The sequence below is a fragment of the Microcebus murinus genome, chromosome 14 (genome assembly GCF_040939455.1).
Source record: "Microcebus murinus isolate Inina chromosome 14, M.murinus_Inina_mat1.0, whole genome shotgun sequence".
Taxonomy (NCBI): domain Eukaryota; kingdom Metazoa; phylum Chordata; class Mammalia; order Primates; family Cheirogaleidae; genus Microcebus; species Microcebus murinus.
The window spans coordinates 12,662,989-12,683,914 of record NC_134117.1 but is presented as its reverse complement, the minus strand read 5'-3'; the positions used below and the strand labels follow the sequence as shown (position 1 = coordinate 12,683,914).

The 20,926-nt window shown below is 39.5% G+C and overlaps 1 protein-coding gene across 3 annotated transcripts in view; it reads right to left on the bottom strand.

The window, feature by feature from the left end:
• The window catches only part of SHTN1 (shootin 1), a 126,259-nt gene that overhangs the window by 82,019 nt on the left and 23,314 nt on the right, over nt 1-20,926 (bottom strand). The window contains exon 1 of one of the 3 annotated variants that reach the window (XM_012774934.2): nt 19,017-19,318. The exons of 1 other annotated variant lie outside the window; for it this stretch is intronic. In XM_012774934.2, coding sequence (XP_012630388.1) covers nt 19,017-19,074 — 58 coding nt within the window. In that variant the 5' untranslated portion in view covers nt 19,075-19,318. Of the gene's footprint in view, nt 1-19,016; nt 19,319-20,926 lie in introns of those variants that run through there. One more of the 3 variants, XM_012774959.2, reaches the window with a different exon arrangement.

Below are 20,926 nucleotides of genomic sequence, written 5' to 3'. Positions count from 1 at the left end.
CACCTGGTCCTGTGAAAGGATTCAAGTAGGTATTCCCTGAAGTTTCTCCCAGCACTATTAGTAGTTTCTCGTGCTATCATCAGAGGTTTATTTAGAAAAATCAGCCTCTGAAAAATAAAGTAAGTTTGTACATTCAACTTAATGTCACATATCTGATTTATTCACAGAGCAAAAAGTTTATGCCATGAGTGTTCAGCTAAGAACAACTATTTTCAGGCAAGTCTGTCAGTCATCAAGACATGACCAGAAATCAGCCAGGCTCAATTCACTAAAATGGGGATGTATGTAAATTTTTTGAAAATATTTCCAACTATGTCGGAGAAAAAGTTTTCTACCTAAAATCCCTTCTTGCCAGAGAAATAAAATAGCCTAAACCACCACATTCATCTTTCAGTCAGAGCACCATTTTTAGGAACCCTCACTGTTGAGAATATAAAGTTAAGAGCATGTTCAATGGGGGGAAAAAAGAGAATGACCTAAGATCAATGATGGAGCAGAACACTTAAGGTAAGTCTACAGCGGCTGTTCACCCCCAGGGGCCAACACTTCACTGGCACCAGAGAGTCACTAAATCACCAGTCCTTTAAAAGATTTAACTGGGATTTATCCACCAAAATAAACCCTTCATTTTTTCTCAAAAAAAAAAAAAAAAAAAAAAAGACAACGACAATGATGACAAAGAGAGCTTCCTATTTCTACGAATAATCTAAAGACAGATATAAAAAAAATCTGAAACCTGTAGCGTCAAGAACGTCCCAGATAGGCCGAGCGCTGTGGCTCACGCCTGTAATCCTAGCTCTTGGGAGGCCGAGGCGGGCGGATTGCTCAAGGTCAGGAGTTCAAAACCAGCCTGAGCAAGAGCGAGACCCCGTCTCTAAAAAAAAAAAAAAAAAAAAAAAAAACCGTCCCAGATAATCTGGTCATTAATTCTAGAAATGTATGATTCTAACCATTAGGACAGAAATCACCCCAGAAACAGACAATTAGCATGGTAAAGTACGTGTTTTGTTTCCTCCCACAGTGATCCAAAGGGTTCAGAATAGCTACAATGATGGCAGTACTGAAATCTCAAAATGCAGTTCAAATTGACAAATAGTCAAGGGCTTATTCCACCAAGGTCCAGATGTTTTTTATTAGCACCCCATAACCATTTAAATAGAATGAATGGGCAATTTTATTGAAGCCACATTCCAAAAGAATCTTTGAAAATTAGCCCATAAAATAGGTGAAAGTATACATGTAAAGATATTGCCCTTTTGAAAAAAATTATATTTTAAACAGAAAAGACTTAACTGACCCCAGAATGAAAACTTCTGCACAACCAGCTCCTCAGCCCCCACCACACACGCACCAACACCTGAGTATAAACTAAATTGTCTTCAGGTGCAAAAACCCAATAACATGTGCCCTTCTTTTTAACAGAAAGAAACAAGAACTAAGAGATCCCCAAAACATGCACCATTGGGTTGTCTATGGTCATGGTCCCCAATCTTACTACTATATCTAATATTGTTTTAAAACATGTACAAATATTTTATTGAGGGACTTTGATTTAGGTTACTTGACATTTAAAAGTATCTGGAGATGAAGTTGAAAACATAAAAACGGATTTAACACTCTATTATTGGTGACCTACTTTATAGACATACAAACAAACAATAAAAGCTTATAAAACCATGATCTCACATTGACATTGTGAAATTTTTTTCTATTTAAAACATCAGATAATGGCTCTGAAGGCTTTTTAAAAATACTGATACTAATCTTCCATTATACTGCCAATAGAACCCAAATGGAACATCATAGACTCCCAATTACTGGGTCTTTATGAAAACATTAATTAAGAACTCTTGACCTATCATATTTTAATGGAAACCACAGAAAATATGCTTTCTTGTGACTATGCATGACTTTTTAAAAAAACAAAGCAAGGTACAAGAAAAAGAAGGGGAACGTATGGAAACAATTCCACCACTAGGTGAAAGGAAGGGAGCAATGGGGAACAGGCATAAAAGAAAAGAAAAATCTTTACTTGCATTTAAGTTAAAATACCAAACTCACTACCCTAAACAACATTTGTACATACACACACATACATGTGCACACAAATATATACATATATATCACGGTGAATAGATACATAACCCCACCCTCAGTAAAACTGGCAAAAACTGAAGTGACCTGTATTATTCAGCTACTTCTTTTTTGGCAATGTTAGGGGGTCACAGAGAAAGATTTCTTGTTGTTTCAGAACAAGTTCACAGTATGAATATTTTTAAAAGTGAGCTTACACAGCTCAAGTAATTTGATAAGAAATCCTCCAAACCCTGAATTAACCAAAAAAAGAGATGAATCTAACCAATTCTCTGCCATATGAAAGATACCCACAGCTTGAGAAGACACCATCGCTCAGGTTTACAGGTAGAGTATAGTTCACAGTGTACTAGAAGGTCATATAAGACAGTCCTTAAAAAGCGTGGTGGCTCATGCCTATAATCCTAGCACTCTGGGAGGCTGAGGCGGGAGCATCGCTCAAGGTCAAGAGTTCAAAACCAGCCTGAGCAAGAGTGAGATCCTGTCTTTACTAAAAATAGAAAGAAATTAATTGGCCAACTAAAAATATACAGAAAAACTTAGCTGGGCATGGTGGCACATGCCTGTAGTCCTAGCTACTCGGGAGGCTGAGGTAGGATTGCTTGAGCCCAGGAGTTTGAAGTTGCTGTGAGCTAGGTTGATGCCACGGCACTCTAGCCTGGGCAACAGAGTGAGACTCTGTCTCAAAAAAAAAAAAAAAAAAAAAAAAAAGTGCATCCTAATCCCAGCCTGAGCACCTAGGGGACCTTGGGCAAGCTAGTTAATCTGAGTCTCGGGTTCTCATCTGGAAAAGAAATAATAATTATATATCTCTCATAGTGTTGTTATTAAGAGTAAACGAGTTAACATATGTAAGAGTGTTCAGGCACAGTAAATGTTCAAAACATGTTAGCCGTGGTTATTACTAATGATACAGCAAGTACATCAAATCTTGTGTGCATGACAAAAGAAATTAGGCTGATCCCTAATGTTCTCAAGTCTCTGGCTTACTTTTGTCCCACACGTACTGAAAGATGGCAGACCAGAAAGATGTCTGAAATCTTGCTATCCTCCACCAAATACAGGAAGAGAAAGAGGACCAAAGATCAACTGCAAATATTTCCTTGTAGTAAAGAAAGTGGCAAAGAAGTGGAAGCACCTGAGAGCTGTGCCTGTCACTCCCCGCTGCACATCAGCATCACCTGGGGTGCTTTTAAATCACACAGAGGCCTTGCCCCTCCCATCCCAAGACTGATTTAGCTAGTCTGGGGTGGAGCTGGGGCATCCATAAAAATATATATCTATTATTTTTTTTAATTTTAGAAGTGAATGTTCCAGGCTGTACAGCCAAGATGGGGAACCACTACATAGCAGCATAGAATGGAAGAAAAAGGAAGGTGGTGGAGAAAACAAGGAGAGTATCAGGCAGAGCATGTGTTTCAAGAATCATGCTGCTTTTCTATTTCTAACTCCCCAATGCCAAGAAAAGGAGTTTTCTTTTCAAGCTGCAAATCATGACATAGCCAGCAGCCCAGGAAGCAGCTGAGTAGACTCAGCTGTTTCAGAAACGTGGCAACTGAAGTTCTTAACAGCACACCTCTGGCTAGGGTTAACAACAATCATGGTTTACCTGGGATTTTGTATTTTTAGCACTGAAATCCAGCATCCCTGGACACCTCTCAGTCCCAGGCAGGCTAATCACCCTACCTTTAGCACTACCTCCAGACCAGTATTTCCAGCCAATATATTCTAGACCTGCACTGTCCGATATGGTAGCCATAAGCCACAAGTAACTATTTAAATTTTAATTAAAATTAAATAAAATGTAAAATTTGGTTCTTCAGTTCCATTAGTCACATTTCAAGTGCTCAACAGCACCCAGTGGACATAGAACATTTCCAACACAACAGAAAGTTCTACTGGCCAGTACTATACTGGACATCTCTGTCCAGATGCTTTCAAGTATCTCAAACTCAACTTTTGAAAAGTGACTTCAACTTCCCTTCACCCAAACTTCTTATTTTCTTTGTGCATGGTCTCCTTTCACTGGTATCATCATCTATCCTCAAGCTAGTATCCACAGGATCACCCTTGAGTCCCCACTTTCTTCTACCTCCAAAGGATCATGAAACTGCTCAGATCTCTAAAATGTATCTCCTCAATCTGTCCTTCTTCTGTAGCTATTATCTCTACCCTAATTTAGACCCACAATAATGACCAAACCCTCCCATCTAGCTTGAGCTTCCCTCTATCCGAAGTGCACTCTTTACAAGGCAGTTAGTTAGCACTGGCAAAGCAAGCATTTCCTTGCTTAAAAACCTCCAAAGACCTTACCTTCAGAACCTGGAATCCCACTCTACTGCCCACCATTTAGCCTCAGAAGCCACAACCCACTTCATCACACCCAAAGTCCCAATGCCTCCCTGAACCCTCCAAGACTTTTCACATTTAGTTACCTTTGCAAATGTTTTTCCCTCTGCCTGCAAGGTCTTCCCTTCCCCTCCCCTTTTCAACGCAATTAAACTGTTAGTTCTTCTGAGAAGCCCATATGCCTCAGGAAAAATCAGCCTTTATATCTTAATATATCACCAGAGTAAACTGTTTATATGTCTCTATTAGAGCATTTACCTATAACACTATAAATTATCTGTGCACAGATCTATTTTCCTGTCTTTTCTCTCAGTGCACTGCTATATGCCTTATACTCAGCAGAATACCAAGCAGCAAGTTCATGCTTATACTGAATAAATGAATAGTTTGTATAAATCTGTGATGCAAAACAATTAAGTCAAATATTAACATTCCCATTTTACAAATGAAGACACAGATGCATAATGATGTCAAATTCCACAATACGAAGTGGTGGAGACAGAATCAATCTACTGATTCCCAAAGACACTCAAGCAAAAAAAGAAAAAAAAAAAAATTACTGAGCATTACTGCATGCAATGTGCTAAAACTAGATGAGAAACAATCCTCTCGGGTGAAGGCTATGTCTCCATCCATCCAGATGCCCACTGGTAGCACATGCCTGAATACAGTTGCATATGTGATAAATGTGTTAAATTAAGGAAGAATGGATCTCGGTCTTCACATGAGAAAATCATGATACAGCATATATTCTCTTCCCCATAGTAAAAAAGTCTCTTACATCATATGTTATATCAGGATACTTAATAAAAATGAAGCTTTAAATAGCCATCAAATATAACCATAAAAACACTGCCACTGTGAGATCTTCTGATGTAGATTCTCACCCACTGAGTCTACATGGGTCTTTGAGACTGAGGGGGGACTTGAAACACCTCTTACTAACAGGGAATAAGGACATGGGTCATAAAAGACAGTGCTCAACTAGGACATTATTCCTTTTGCACACAGCCCAATGGGTCCTCTTCTTAAAGCCAGAGTAGAAAAAGAAGTCATTTATACCTCACTTGTTAATTAAGCATTATGAGGAAAAATACTGCTGGAAAACCTGATCGAAAAACAAAAGTGACATATTTCACATCTGAAAAGAAATTATGGCAAACCTGAAATTTACTCATTACATGGTAGAACACACAGTCCAGTGTTAATAAGTTAACGATGCTTAAGAAGTACTATCACAAACTGTATTAGTGACTTCAAATTAACCAACAGGAAGGAAGGAAACTGAGTATCTTGTCTGCGTTCTGGTCTGGCATGTAAGGAACTTATAAATGCCTCCTCACAAAAACAAAAAGGCAAAACAAACTGAAAATCAACAATTCTTCTTAGAGCCATCAGAGAATTGAGGTCACAGAGCAAACCACTACCTACCAAAATGGAGACACACAGGAGATGTAGAGAATCACAGTTTATTAAAGCAGAAGTCCAGGAACAGAAGAGCAGAAACCTCCTTGGAAATCAACACTAAGATAGGAAAACCTCAAGTGTATTGGACGAATTGCTGGAGACTAAGTTTGGACAAGTTTGAGAGTTAAGAATGCCAGGGGGGCCCAGTGGTAGGGTGCTCCTAAAACTTTTATGAGTTTTACCTTCAGGAACCCTACTGGGTTCTCACAGTGAAGGTCAGTAGGGGAAATTTTCCTACTACTTCTGGCGGGTGGAGGAGAAAAGCAGCCACTGTGAAATACGCCCAGAGCATTCTGTTCTTAACAAGGCCTCTTCTCAGGAGAAACTATTTTACCAGAGTCTAACAGACTCAGTGGAAGGCAAATACCCAACTCTAGCCTCCTCTAGCCTTCCTATCTCACCTGGGGGGGGGGGGGGAACAAAACAAAATTCAAAAGACCTTGTGAAGGTTACAGCCCAGGGACCCAGGGTAACTAAGACCTAATCATAAAACTATGATCTACTCATAGGACTGCAGAACACTTCCCTTCCTTCCATACCTCAACACCACACAAAGGTTTATAGCAGCAGTTTATAGCATTATTGCCAAAACCTGAGAACAAACAAGTTGTTCTTCAACAGGTGAATGGGTAAACTGTGATATCTCCATACAAGGGAATATTACTCAGTGATAAAAAGAAGTAAATGAGCAATCAAACCACAAAAAAAGAACTGGGAAAAACTTGAACACACATTGCTAAGTGAAAGAAGCCAATCTAAAGAGGCCACATACCATATGATTCCAACTATATGACATTCTGGAAAAGGCTAAACTATGGAGACTAAAGAGATCAGTGTTACCAGCCCAGGAGTAGAAAGGAAGGGATACACAGGTAGAACACAGGGATTTTTACAGCAATAGAACCATTCTGTACAATAACGGCGCACACACGCATCATACATTTGTCCAAAACCCAATGCAAAAAGTAAACCCTAATGTAAACTATGGACTTCAGTTAATAATAGCATATCAATACTGGTTCATCAATTCTAACACATGTACATTAATTAAGGCAAGATGTTAATAATAGTGGGAATGGAGGGAGGAAGGTGAGGAAGTGTGTGAACATTCTCCATACTTTTGGCTCACTTTTTCTGTAAACCTAAAACTTCTCCCAAAAGTCTTATTTATTAAAAAAATAAATACACACACAGAATCACACACAAATTTGTGCCACAGAGGATTTGAAATGGAATCAAGTAACTAAAAGGATCTTGATATATTACTCTTTATGGTACCATACAAAAATTTCAGAATTCATGTTTTAATGTTTAGTTCATAATGCTTAACAAGCATCATGAGCAGAGAAACACAAAAATTGTGTTCCTTCTGTATTTTAAAGCAAAGCTTAACTGTTAACAGCTTTAGAGAATAAAACTGAAGTCCAACAAAGTTTAAAATACACATACTTTTTGGATCCCACAATTCCACTTTCAAGAATTTTTCCTGTACTCCCGAAATATATACAATTATTATTTGTCAATTAAAAATTTTTTGTTAAGAATTTCTCCAAGGGAGAGGAGGAAGGAGGCGAATAAAAAAAAAAAAAAGAATTTCTCCTGCACCTGCACTTACAGATATATGTGTATATAAATGTAAGCAGCATTATTTTTTAAACAATTCAATTTTATAAGTTTTAGATTTACAGAAAAATGGCAAAGGTAGTACACAGTTCCCATATATTCCCCAATTATTAACATCTTATATTAGTATGATATATTTGTTACAATTAATGGACCAATGCTATACACTGTTATGAAGTCAAGTCCATATTTTACTCAGACTTCCTTAGTTTTTACTTAATCTCCTTTTTCTGTTCTGGGATCCCATTTGGGATATCACATTTCATTTAGCTGTTATACGTCCTAAAACAAAAACAGTATTTCTCCCCAAAATATAAAGGATTGTTGAGTTAAAGACAATTAGGATGCAAGGGAGCTTCCTGCCTTTACTCTGGTTGCCTAAAAGCAGGACAGAGAATTAAAAAGACAAAACATCTTCCTATCCTTTCCTCCTTTCCCTCCTGAAAACAAGAGAAATTCTCCTTCATAGCCCTGATCAGCTCAGAGATGGTGCCAAAGGAACATGGGAGTTTTTACCCTATTAGTTACCCCATAAATTTGCCTCCCTACATTTCAAGAGTCTGGGACTACTTTCCTTGGTCCTGTCACTTCTTGGAAATTCACCATTCTTTATGGAGGATGATATATAAGCCAGAGTTTTAAGCCACTGCTTGAATTTACTTTTCTCCCACATCATGTGTGCTGCATGTATTTAAAAAACTTGCTTGTTTTTCTCTTGTTAATCTGTCTTTTGTTACAGGACTTTGTACCAATAACAAACCTATCAGAGTCGAGGGGAAAAGAATTTTTTCTCCCCTTCCTTTTGGCACAGTTGGCAGGATATTCTGAGCCGCTCCACTTGCTCTGGGAGCTGCAGATGAGATTCTGGAGCTGACAGGAAAAGGTAAGAATTCTTACCAATGTCAGATCTCTACCTGTCATACACGGTCAAGGGAAAAAGGAAAAAGATTGTCCTCATTCCTTCCTTTCCAAATTCAGATAGGCAGGAGAAAAACATTAGAAAGAAAAAAAGAAAAAAAAATAGTTCTTTGAATTTGTGACTCTTGTGGATTTGGTTTGGGTACCTATTGGTTATTTATCTTTATTTATCTCCCAGAGATGATCCTTATTTTCCTTGTCTCTGTCTTTTGTGTGGTTTCTCCTAAAAAGGAAAATCATGAGATTCTCCTTTCATCTTTCTCTTGAGAGCTTAGCTTTGTAGTAAGTGAGGTTTTTGTCCGATTTGTGTTAGGCAGCTAGCCAGCCAGCGACAGTCCAAAATGTTGGTTTGTCCTTCTGCATCAGCTCTCAGGGAAAGAAAGTTGTCTTTAATTGTCTTCATTGCCTTCCTAACAATGAGGGTATTTGCCTTTGCTAATGGAATAAAACCAAACTCTAAAATAAAGAGGTTTATTCCAAGACAATTATGAGTGACCACGGCCTGGGGAGCTATACTCGAGAAGCCTTGGGCAAGTGGTCCTGAGGTGGCTGGGTTACAGTTTGGTTTTATACATTTTAGGAAGACAGAAATTGTAGGTAAAATCATAAATCAATACATCGAAGGTATAGATTGGTTTGGCCCAAAAGGTGGGACATCTCAAACCAAGGCTTACAGGTCACAGTGGGGTTCAAAGATTCTTCTATTTGTAATTGGTTAAAAAAATAATAATAAAGCTTTGTGGAAAAGCTTCGAATCAGCAAAAAGGAATGTTTTAGGATAAGAAAGTCTGTTAATCATAGAGCAAGCCACAATATACAAAAAGTGATCTGTTAAGCAAACAGATGGCTTCCAGGCATGATTTAACCTTTGCCTACATGGCCTTGGGTTCAGTTTGCAATTAGTTTGAATTCCAAAAAGGAAGGGTATAAGGCAACGTATCCAACCTCCCTTCCCTTCATGGCCAGGAATTCAGTTTTAAAGTTTTTCTGGAGTCTACTGGCCATGAGGGGGTCCGTTTAGTTGGCAGGTGGCTTAAATGTTATTTCAGTTTATACTTCTTAGGCTATCTTTGGGAGAAACTTTAAATCTTGAGGTGGACTGTACCTTTTTCACCCTCTTTGGAATGTAATTCTTGCATGTTTTCAGCCATAAAAAGGCTTATTGTTACTGATCCTCCCTGCCCCATGGACAGTTTTTGTTTTCCTATTTGTCCTACTGACTGTTGTCTCTTTTTTGACTTTCAATCCTTCAAGAGCACGTGGGTTACCAGAACTTTGTGTGCAGGCAGCCAACCAAAAGGCTGGGAGCCCCTAGAAGATGATCAGATATAATTGTGAGTAATGCACCATTTTCCTCTAGCAAAGCTTTTCTTTTGGCTCTCTTTTGGGAATGGTCTGGATTTTGGAAGGGCTGCATCTTTTGCCCCTCTTTGGGACCTTGGTAAAAGCAATAAAGGTGTTAAATTAACCTCTAAAGATTTCTCCGTACATACCAGTAGTGAACTGTAACCTTATCTTGTGCCAATCACTGACTTTCAGCCAATCAAAGGCGGCCAACTGTTCAACATAAGGCAACTGCTGAGCTTTAACCAATCCAGCTGTTTCTGTACCTCACTTCCATTTTCTGTAGTTACTTTCCTTCTTCTGTCCATAAATCTTCAACCATTCAGCAGCACTAGAGTATCTCTGAACCTATTCTGGTTTGGTGGCTACCCTATCTGTGAATTGTTGTTTGCTCAATTAAATTCTGTTAAATTTAACTTGTCTAAGGGTTTTCTTTTAACAAAGGGCTTCTTGGTTTTGGTCTGTGCAAGACTGTAATTTTGGTCTTGAGTGACTGGTAAGATATACTTTGGGTACAGGACTGTTCTGTCCTTAAGAAAAAGAAGGGAAAGTCTAAATAATAATTAATTCTAGATCTCTAATAGGCAAATAAGCTCTCCAAAACTCTGTCTTGAAGGAAACTTCCCTGTGTCTTTGAGATGTAAATTTCCTAATCAGTCTTACCTAAGAAACCATCCCTTTTAAAACACAAACTTCAGGGAGCTAATTCTCAGGGGACAAAAAAGAGAGAAGGGGAGAAAAAAGCCAAGAATATTTACTGTTTGTCCCAGGGAAAAGCTGATAATGAGATATTTAAAAGAATTTTTTTTAAGAGCACTATGGTCAGAAATCTTAATTAAAAGCCGCTATTCAGGCTATAATTTTTTTGAGAACTCTTTGTTCTATTTGATACAAGTATCATTTGTAAAATAGTTTTATATTTTAAAATAGTCTTTATATTTTGTAAAATAGTTTTAGTTTAGTAAAAATAATTGTCTTCTGGGTTATCAGAAAAAAATAAATATATAATATAGCATTAATATATCACATATAATATATAACTATAACATAAAAATAATACATTATTTATATATATTAACTTTAGAGTTCTTGCTTGGGTGGTAGCTGCCTAACATGCACATGCTATAAAATGACTAGCAAAAATAACTTGAGATGATGGCTAGCTTCGTCTAACATCTCATGAAATTTTCCAAGCATAATTGTTAAAAGCAAGTAAAGTAAATAGATATAAGTAGAATAAGAGTTTATACAGGTACTTTTTAAATAATTATGTTTCGTAATGTTTACTTTAAAAAGTTTCCCAATCTCTTTAGTAACCATACCCTTAGAGTTCTACTAAATTAAATGATGAATATTCCCTGAATATCTAGATCATTTCCAAATAAGATAAAATGTTAAAACATTAATTGCTAAACATAATTTATCTACTTTAGCTTCTTATTACAAAAAAACTAAAGATACCTGGGTCTGCTTAAAAAATTATACTTTAGGAAACATATATTTTTAAGAATTCAAAAAATAGTGTTAGCCTACAGAATAGTGGTTCACAATTGCTTATGATTACAATTCTAATTAATATATACAATTAAAACTACCAGAAATAAAAGAAACAATTCTATATGCAAAGTATACTAAGGAAAATAAGATGTGGGGTTTTTTTAGTGAGAAGAGTTGCAAGAAGGATGTAAGAATGTGTTTTTATTGAGGAAAGTAGTGATTGTGCCTAAGTAGAGGTTGTTTCAGAGTAAATGAATGAAGAAATGATATAGAAAGAAAACTAAATGGATATAAAAAGTTAGGAAGAGAAAAAAGAGTGGGAGAAAATTTTGTGGTTAAACTGACCACAGTTGAATGAATTATAAGGTTTTTTAATTGAGCCTTGATATCAAAAGTCTACTGATGCAAAACTAAAATTTGGGTCTTTTAAAAAACAAGATTTTCATGTAATATTGACAAGAGAAAAATAAAAGATTTTGGGTCACTTTTGAGTGAATGGCCAAAAAAGAGAAAGAAAAGAGAAAGAAAGAAGAGAGATTTTGTTTTTATCGAGATAATTCCCCGTGCTTCATGCTGTCTTTATTAGGTCTTTAATTATTTAGACACTTAAAGAGTTACGGTTTTACTACAACTATGTAACTTCGCATATTTCCTTCTGAAGTCTTTATCACTCTAGTTAAATGAATGATTATTATTTCACAATTACCTATTAACCTATTATCCTATTTTGATGTTTTGAAACTTTATTTTTGACAAACTTCCCAGAATCAAATTCTAAATTAAGACTTTTTAGCCTTGAACTAACTTTGGGATTTCCATAGGGCCCCTGAAAGTTTGAAAGAAACCTATTAAATCAATGAGGCTTATTCAATATGATAAATTATACAGGAAGTACTAACAAATAGGAAGTGATGCTAAACCTTCCAGTCATATTTGTATGGATATGTACTTAGATATGTATGTACTTAGATATAATGAAAGTGTTCCAAAAACTGTATAAGATTCCTAGAAATCTAACATTATCTGTCAAAATTCTGGTAATTATGTCAAATTGTTGTCAGCCACAGAAATAACCAAATTTCCTTATTAATTTTGTCATTATCATAATAAACTCTGTCAGATCTTTAACCAGGGCCACTTTAAGTCCTGTTGTCCATAGTTAACTGCTTTATTCTGATGCTTTCTAAAAGCTTTTTACAAGCAATTATAATCCTAAACGGTTGTACCTAAAGGAAGTATAAAGAAAGAATGAAAAGAACTCGAGATCATATCATATCATTGGACTGAGTAAGAACTGAAGAACTCTAATGGAAAAACTAAATTCCCAAAATTGCTAACTCAACACCAAGCGGAACAATAGTTAATTACATCAGACTAAACTGATGAAGGACTATGATTTTTTATGACTTCTTTGATTCTTTAACATTTTGTTTTCCAGATTCTAGGAAACTTTTTTTCTATTAAGCTATCTATAGCTTACAACAATTTGGCATATGCTTTTGTAAAAAGAATTGAAACATTTATTTTTTCTCTCTAATCCCTCCAAAACATAAAAACTATTTGTGAGGGTTTTTTTGTTTTGTTTTGGGTGTTTGTTTGTTTGTTTGTTTGTTTGTTTGTTTAAGAGACAGGGTCTCATTCTGTCACCCAGGCTGCAGTGGTGTAGTGGCACGATCATAGCTCACTGCAACCTCCAACTCCTGGGCTCAAGTGATCCTCCTGCCTTAGCCTCCCAAGAAGCTAGGACTACAGGCACATGTCAACATGCCTAGCTAATTTTTTTTAATTTTTGTAGAGATGGAGTCTCACTATGTTCCTGAGGCTGGCTCGAACTTCTTGCCTCAAATGATCCTCCCACCTTGGCCTCCCAAAGTGCTGAGATTACAAGCACTGGCCACCACAACTGGCTTCATGAGTATCCTTAATGGTTAAGACAATATAGTTATTCCATAGATTCATAAGAATCTGTTCTTATTATAACAAGACACAATTTAAGACACTGGTAGTACTGCCAAGGCGTTGACCGGAATATCATATTTCCAGATATGACCAGACAATTTTAAGCAACTCAGGTTGACTTTAAGTAGCCAATAAAAGCCCCTTAGAAGAGCTGGCCTGGTACCTTGAATACACAGTTTACATGATTGTCTTATAGAATGTCACTTCCTGACAGGCCCAAGGACCTCAGAATATTTTGGGAACCTAGAAGAGAGGGATTCACAGGTCTACAGGTCATTAATAAGCAAAATGTGATGAAGAGTACTTGGCTTGGCTTCTTAGCCTGGAGAGGTTGTTTTTTAAAATTCTAATCGGAGATTCCTTATGAAAAAGTCAGCAAGGCAGACTTTAAAAGAACCTATATGGTCAATCACTATTATTGCTGTATTTACGTAAATAATCAGGCTAAGTATAACAAAATTAAAACTTATTTTACAAATAAATTGGTCTTACTGTGATTATCTTTGGTAGAAATGAGGGTGACTGAAGAGAGAAAAATTATGTTTCAGAAAAAAACTATAGTTCACCCATTATTAGATTCTAGCCCTATTCATTGTTTTTGAGACTTATTATTTACCTGCAGTCCTGACTAGATCCTGAATTCTTTTAGTTTCCTCCAATATCTGGGTCCAAGTTTCCAAACTAATATTTCCAATATTTCTTCTACCCTTCTAATTTGGAATCCTGAAGCTTTGCAAGCTAAAGCTGGGCAACTTCATATAAACTTCAGAGAAAAATCACTTTTTACTTCACACATTTTTTTTCTAAGAGCATGTGTTTATTTTACAATTAAAAAAAAAAAAAGTAAAACTCATCTACCTAATGGAAATATTAAATGAAAGTGAAATTCTGACTAAAAGATGTAGTTCCTCAGCCCATGCTAAGTGCCCATCTCATGGAGTGTTGCCCAAATGGTATCTCTTCAGCAATGGTTCACCAACTTTGGGAGGAAACTGCATTGTTAATAAGTACCTGGTGATTCAGATGGAGTTGGTCCCTGGACCACACTTTGAAAAATACTAGTGTAAAAACAAGTTTGTACTTGAAACCTAGGCAACTATTTATTAATAATTTAGTCCCTTTTGTTCAAAACAATGCTGTAGCTACTTTCTGACCTAGAAGCTGAGGAAACATTAGAAGCATCTTTTTTGGGGGGAGGGACAGAGTCTTGCTGTGTTGCCCAGGCTAGAACGCCTTGGTATCAGCGTAGCTCACAGCAACCTCAAACTCCTGGCCTCAGCCTCCCAAGTAGCTGGGACTATAGGCATGTGCCACCACACAGGCTAATTTTTTCTATTTTTAGTAGAGACAGGGTCTCACTGTTGCTCAGGATGGTCTCAAACTCCTGAGCTCAAGAGATCCTCACCTCGGTCTGCCAGAGTGCTAGGATTACAGGCGTGAGCCACCAGCTCAGCCTGGGCATCTTTTAATTAATTTAATAATTTGCTCTAAGAATAAGCTTGACTAGATTTCCATTTGAACCTAAAGCCCCATCTCAATAATCTTAGGGGAAATAGTATTAACTCTAAAGATAAAAGGGGGTTTAAAATGCTTTAAAACCAATTTTTCTTACCATAGGAAATTCATTTTAAATAGTGTTAGCCCAAGAATAGCTCATAACTTTTGGATCATTGTGATTGTTTTGGTCTTACATCCTTATTACTAAGTAGCAATCACTCTCTTCAACACTTCATCAATAAATTCAAAATGGCTTGACATGACTATGTTGACCAGTTTAGTAAGCATGTGTTGTTTGTGTCCCCCCCATCTGCATCTTCCCTTCTGGTAGTGGCACCCTATTCCGTTTTGGACAACTACTCCAATCTGTCTTTCTGGGAGCTGCCAAGAAAGCTGTCTTGCCCTCCCCGGGCCTAGAGATTTGAATCCATGACCCAAACTGGGCCAATGAGGCAGTCTTCCTGGAAGTTACATGCCTGCCACCACCTCCAGACTAGGAACTCCTCACCAGTGGGGGCAAGGTCTTATTTATCTGTCTCTGATGCCTAGCACAGTGCCTAGCTCTGAATATTCATGTGGGTTGAATGAATTACACAGAAAATCACGCACCTTAAACAAATGCTGAACTAAGTCTATCATTTTCTCAACAGAATTCTGGAAGGAGAGCAAATTGTATGATGTTTTGTCAGGGAAATGTCCACTTTAGTAGCTAGGAAATATGCATCGGAAATAGTATCCGAAGTTGCCATTTCTCCATGCATTAAAGATGTCAATCAGTCCAATAAAATAAAGCCCCAAAAAAGACAAAAGGAGAATTACCTCATTACCTCAACATCTGCTTGAACATAAGCAATCACACACTGGCTAATTTTTTTTAAAGGGACATAATATAACTTTCTAGAATGACATAATATAGTTAATTATACCATTCACTAGAAGGGAATATACAATGTTTTGAAGTAATTCAGAAGTGGGTGTGATTTATAAGACATGGAGCTTAGGGAATGGTAAGTATAAATTAGAGACTGTTCATATTATGACAGACTCCGTCATTACATTTCACAACTTTTGTCAAAAGCAACTTTATTCACCACACCACTGAAGGCTTCACATTAGGGAAGGCTGCTGTCAGCTCTGTGGTTTAGAGTAGATAGGAACCTTCTTTCCGAACACCCTCTGGGGAACAGGTTCAAATTGTAGGCTTAAAACTCACTAAGTTGGGGGGAGGATGAAGAGAGGTTGGCTAATGGGGAGAAACATGCAGTTAAACAGAAGGAATAAGTTCTAACTAAGTGACTATAGTTAACAACAATGTATTATATATTTCAAAATAGCTAGAAGAGAAGACCTTGAAATGCTTCCAATACATAGAAATGATAAATACTCCAGATGATGGATACCCCAAATACACTGACTTGACTGTTACACATTCTATGCACGTAAACAAAATATTACACGTACCCCATAAATATGTACAAATATACCAATTTAAAAAACTCACTAAGGAAGGAACCATATGATGAAACCTAAAGGGCCCATAAACATGTAAAAAAATTTCAAACCTCACTAACAACCAGAGCAATACAAATTTTTAAAAGTACCATTTTGCCCATTAGATTGGCAAAAATTCAGAAACTTGTCAGGTTATCAAATTAATAAAGATTGCTATTAGCCAATGTTGACCAGTGCTGGTGGGAATGTGAACTGCAACCGCCTTTTTGGGGGTCAATGTTGCAATGTCCAGCAAAACTTTGTGCATGTGTGCCCTCTATCCTACAATTCAATTTCAAAGAATCTATCCAAGAAAAAAATATGTAATTGTACATTTATTTGTATGATTACTTAATTAACGACTGTCTTTTCCACCCACGAGACAATAAACTTGGTGAGAATAAGAACTGTCTGGTTCACTATCTATCCCCAGTGCCTAGCACATGGACCTTACATATGGTAGGTACTTGGTAGGCATTTGTTAATGGAATGAATAAATATGTTTACTCAGCACTAAAAAAGGAAACTAGGATATTTCATCAATAATAGTTCATCTTGTTCACATCAAATAGGGGGAGTGAAATGATCACTAACAATGTTAACAGATAGTAAAAGGTACTATTTTCAAAAAGAAACCACAAATACTATCAGCTTACAAAATTGATTGCAGTATGCATTATTAAGTGCCCAAAGACCTAGTTGCCTGTCCTCAAATCCCTAGCTTCCCAATTAGTTCATAGGTCAAAAAGCAACTAAATACTCTTGAAATAAGTCGATTGTTTTTACAGTCTATGATCCAATGACAAGCAAATGCCCTGGTTTTGAGATGTGTAAAATCACACTGTGGACTGAAAAAAATCCCAACACCTGTGTAACAAGACTTACTATCCTAAAAAAAAGGAATACCTTTTAAGAAACACAAATTTCAAAATCTGTTATTTTAACCTTTGATATGCCCTCAGTCAAGGAAATATAACCTCTAAAAATACCAATGTCATGAATCTGTTTGTTCTCCAATACAATGCAATAGGAGAAAGAGCCAGAAACTTAAAAATCCTCTCTTTTTTCTCAGGCCTCAAATCCAACATAGAGACAGAGAATGTGTTTCAAAATTAAATATAAACAATTTGTAGATTATCTACATTGTTAATCTACTCTTGAAATTATATACAGAATGAAAGGTGAAATTTTTAAATCATTATTTGGAAACTGACCATCAAAGGATCTGATATCCACTGACAGATATTACCAATAATGAAAACTCCACATATCTAGAATATGAATCAAGAGTCTTTATAGTAAGGGGTGGGGGGAGGGGAAGGTGTTATTAAAAATAACATGCCAACAGAATCCAGTCCCACACTAAAACATTTGAGAAACCAAAGGCACTCTGATAAAGATAAAGGCATTCTATCTGCCCACGAGACTCACTGAGGCTTGTGACTTTATGACCTCAGGCTCATCTAGGATGCGAGGGGAAGGTACTGGAAAGGCAAGAGACTAGCGTCTATCCAGCACTTTTTAGATGCTAGATATCACAGAGGAATGTGTTAACTCCATTTCAGTGAGGTTACAGAGTTTCCCCAAGGTTGCACAGGAAAGGGTGATGTTGAGATCTATTTGCGCGAGTCCTCCTCCAGAGGGATCCAGGCACTCTTATGGATGGCATGTTTGTGGATTGAAGGAACAACAGATAATAGTACTAGATGAGACCTCATTAACATCATCTGGTTTAGCCCTTGCCTTTAATCAAAGAAGGCTTGAGTAACCACAAGATCAGCGAAGGGAAGAGACTCCTCCAAGTTCACAGAGCTAGGGAGCAGAGTCAGGAGAAGTGAAAGAACTGGGACTAGACACCAAGTTCAGCGCTAGAGTAGGGCCCCTTCCATGATATGGCCATGTCAGCAAGTCACTCAAAAAGTACATGTTCCTACACAGTTTTACTTCCTAAATCCGTATGGTTCCTCTCTTTCCTGATCCATATTCTAAGACCACCCTTTGATCAGGGTAATAATTTTTAAAATGTGTTAGGTTAACATGGGGTCACTGATCTGGTGTTGTTCAAAAGTGTGGTCAATGATGGGGAAAAAAAAAGATTGAAACAGATCTTTACCAAGGGATCATCCCCAGTTACCAAGCAGTACAGACATGTGGGCACATGGCCTGGCTTTGCATCCAGCACCAACCCTGTTAATTCAGGAAGCCCCACACTGGCACGGGGTTGACTCACTGACTAATAAACTGCTAAAAATGAGAAGTGATAAGAAACACATCATGGACTGAAAAATCCCAGCTGGATAAGGAAAAAGGAACTAGACTGAACCCAGAAGAAAAGCAGAGAAGGGTGTGAGGCAGCGCTGCAGGCCACCAAGCGCCAACAAATGTGCAAGGGTGGGGCCAAGGCTGGCTGAGCCGCCCAAAGCCGCCAAGATATCCTGCCCCACCCGCTTCTCCAACCAGGAAGGTGGTGCAGAGCGACCTCGTCCGCGCCGAATCCTCGTCCCTCAACCCCCAAGCCCCGTTCGCCAGCTAACGAAACCGGCTGGCAGCCCGTGTCACGCTGCCGGGCCCGGCTCTCGCGCACTTCATCCTCGGCCCGGGCTCTCAGGGCGCGCGGGGCGCGCAGGACCCTTCTCCAGGAGACGGAGCCGCCGGGGCGATCGCGGCGGCCGCAGAGCCTCCCGCCCGGCCGCCGCCCGCCCCGGCTCGGGCGCCCTGGAGCCGTCCCCGCCCACGGGCCGCGGCTGCCCACACCTGGCGCCCGCGTGCCCGCCTACCTTGCTCCTTCAGACTGGTGATGAGCTGCAGCTGCTTCTCCTCGTCCGAGCTGTTCATTTTGGCGGGTGGGGCCGGGAATAAAAGGAAAGGAGGGAGAGGAGAGGGGTCCACGGGGGGAGGAGGAAGAAAAAGCAAGATGCCGGTGGCGTGCGGCTTCACTACCCGGAAGTTGGATTCGCTCCCGCTCCTCCTCCTCCTGGCGCGGAGCGCGCGAGTGAGATCATCCCCACGCACCTACTCGGCGGCGGCGGCCGCTTCACCTGCAGCAGCGCCGGGCGGGGCGGGGACTGCGGACCGACCCGCGGCCCTGGGGCAGCGGGTGTGGGGAGGCGGGGAGGGGACGGAGTGCAGGGGACGGAGGGCCGGGGGTGGGGCCGCAGCCCGTGTCCCAGCTTGCGGCCAGGCTGCCTCCAGGCCGGCGCCGCAGGACGCGCTGGCGGGAGGGCGTGCGGCCCTGCGCGCGGTCTCTCGGGCGGCTCCACCACCCTTTCCTCCGCCTCCACCCGCTGGACACAAGGATGCGCGTCCAGAGAAAGCCGGCCTTGGGTTCGCAGCGTCTGTGGGAACCCCACTTTGGACGCTGCCCCAGGGTCGCTCCCCACGAACTGCGAACATAGGGACGTACTGGGCAATTAGCGACCAGGCTTTTTCGCCAGTCATGCATTGGAACTGTGGGAGTGGGCTTGGAAAATCTAGAGGCCCGCAGGGGCAGGCCCAGGGTCGTACGTTTTGCACCTTGAAAAGCAGACAAGCACCCAAACAAGCCGGTCTGCCCAGTAAGTGCAATTTGCCTAGCTAGTTAAGTTACCCGGCAGTGAATAAAGGAAGGTGTGGAGATTGGATAACAGTGCCCGAGGGCCTGGACTAGCTTTCGCCCATCCAACCAGGACTGAGAGGTGGTCAGAACGTGGGTCCTGCTCAAGTGGTTTGCAGGGCCTGGAGAGCCCTTGCGGATCATCTGGTTGGTGGTGGGATGGCCTTCCCACTAAGGAGACTGCCAGTGCCGTCCGAATGTCCAAGATCACACAGCTACCTGGCAGCAGAGCCTGGTGGAACGAACCACAGTATTTGTCCCACTTCACTGCCCTCTGCTCTGTTGAAACCCAGATCTGGGTTGGACTCTGCCCAGGAGAGAGGTGGCAGGCTATTAGTTGCTGGCTAAACTTTGGTCAAGTCTCCTGTGTCTTTGAACTTCATCTAAAGAATGGGAATAATAATAATACCTGCTCTGCAGAGAGAGTTGTAAGAATTGAACAGGGAGAGGAAAATTAACAAAGCACCATATCCAGAATTTATCAGACAGTAGGTGTTTTGTTGTTGTTTACGATTACTACAGAGCCAAGTGTGGTGGCTCATGCCTGTAATCTCACCGTTATGGGAGGCTGAGGCAGGAGGATCACTTGAGCCCAGGAGTTTGAGAACAACCTAGGCAAGACCCGCCTCTACAAATTTTTTTTTTTTAATTAGCTGGTTGTGGTGGCGTGCACCCATAGTCTTAACTACTCAAGAGGCTGAGGAGGAAGGATAGCTTGAGCCCAGGAGTTGGAGGCTGCAGTAAGCTACCATCGTGCCCTTGCACTCCAGCCTGGGTGACAGACAGAGACCTTGCATTAAAAAAAAAAAAAAATTACACCAGGTCTGTGAAAAAGGAGTTATGACTGGTAATTATAAGCTGAAGCAGGCAAGTTCTTTTACACTGAGCATTAAGCATCCAAAATAAAATCAAAATGAATTGGATTTACGGCATATGTTGACTTTTCTCTCTTCCTCTAAGCTTTTAGTATGGGTATACCACCAACACAGTGCTTCTGCTCATTCTTCACTTGATACTGTATGCAAACTCCATTTGTTGGGTCAATAGCTCCATGACAATTGGGAAGTTGAGGCAGGATATTGGTAAATCCTGTAA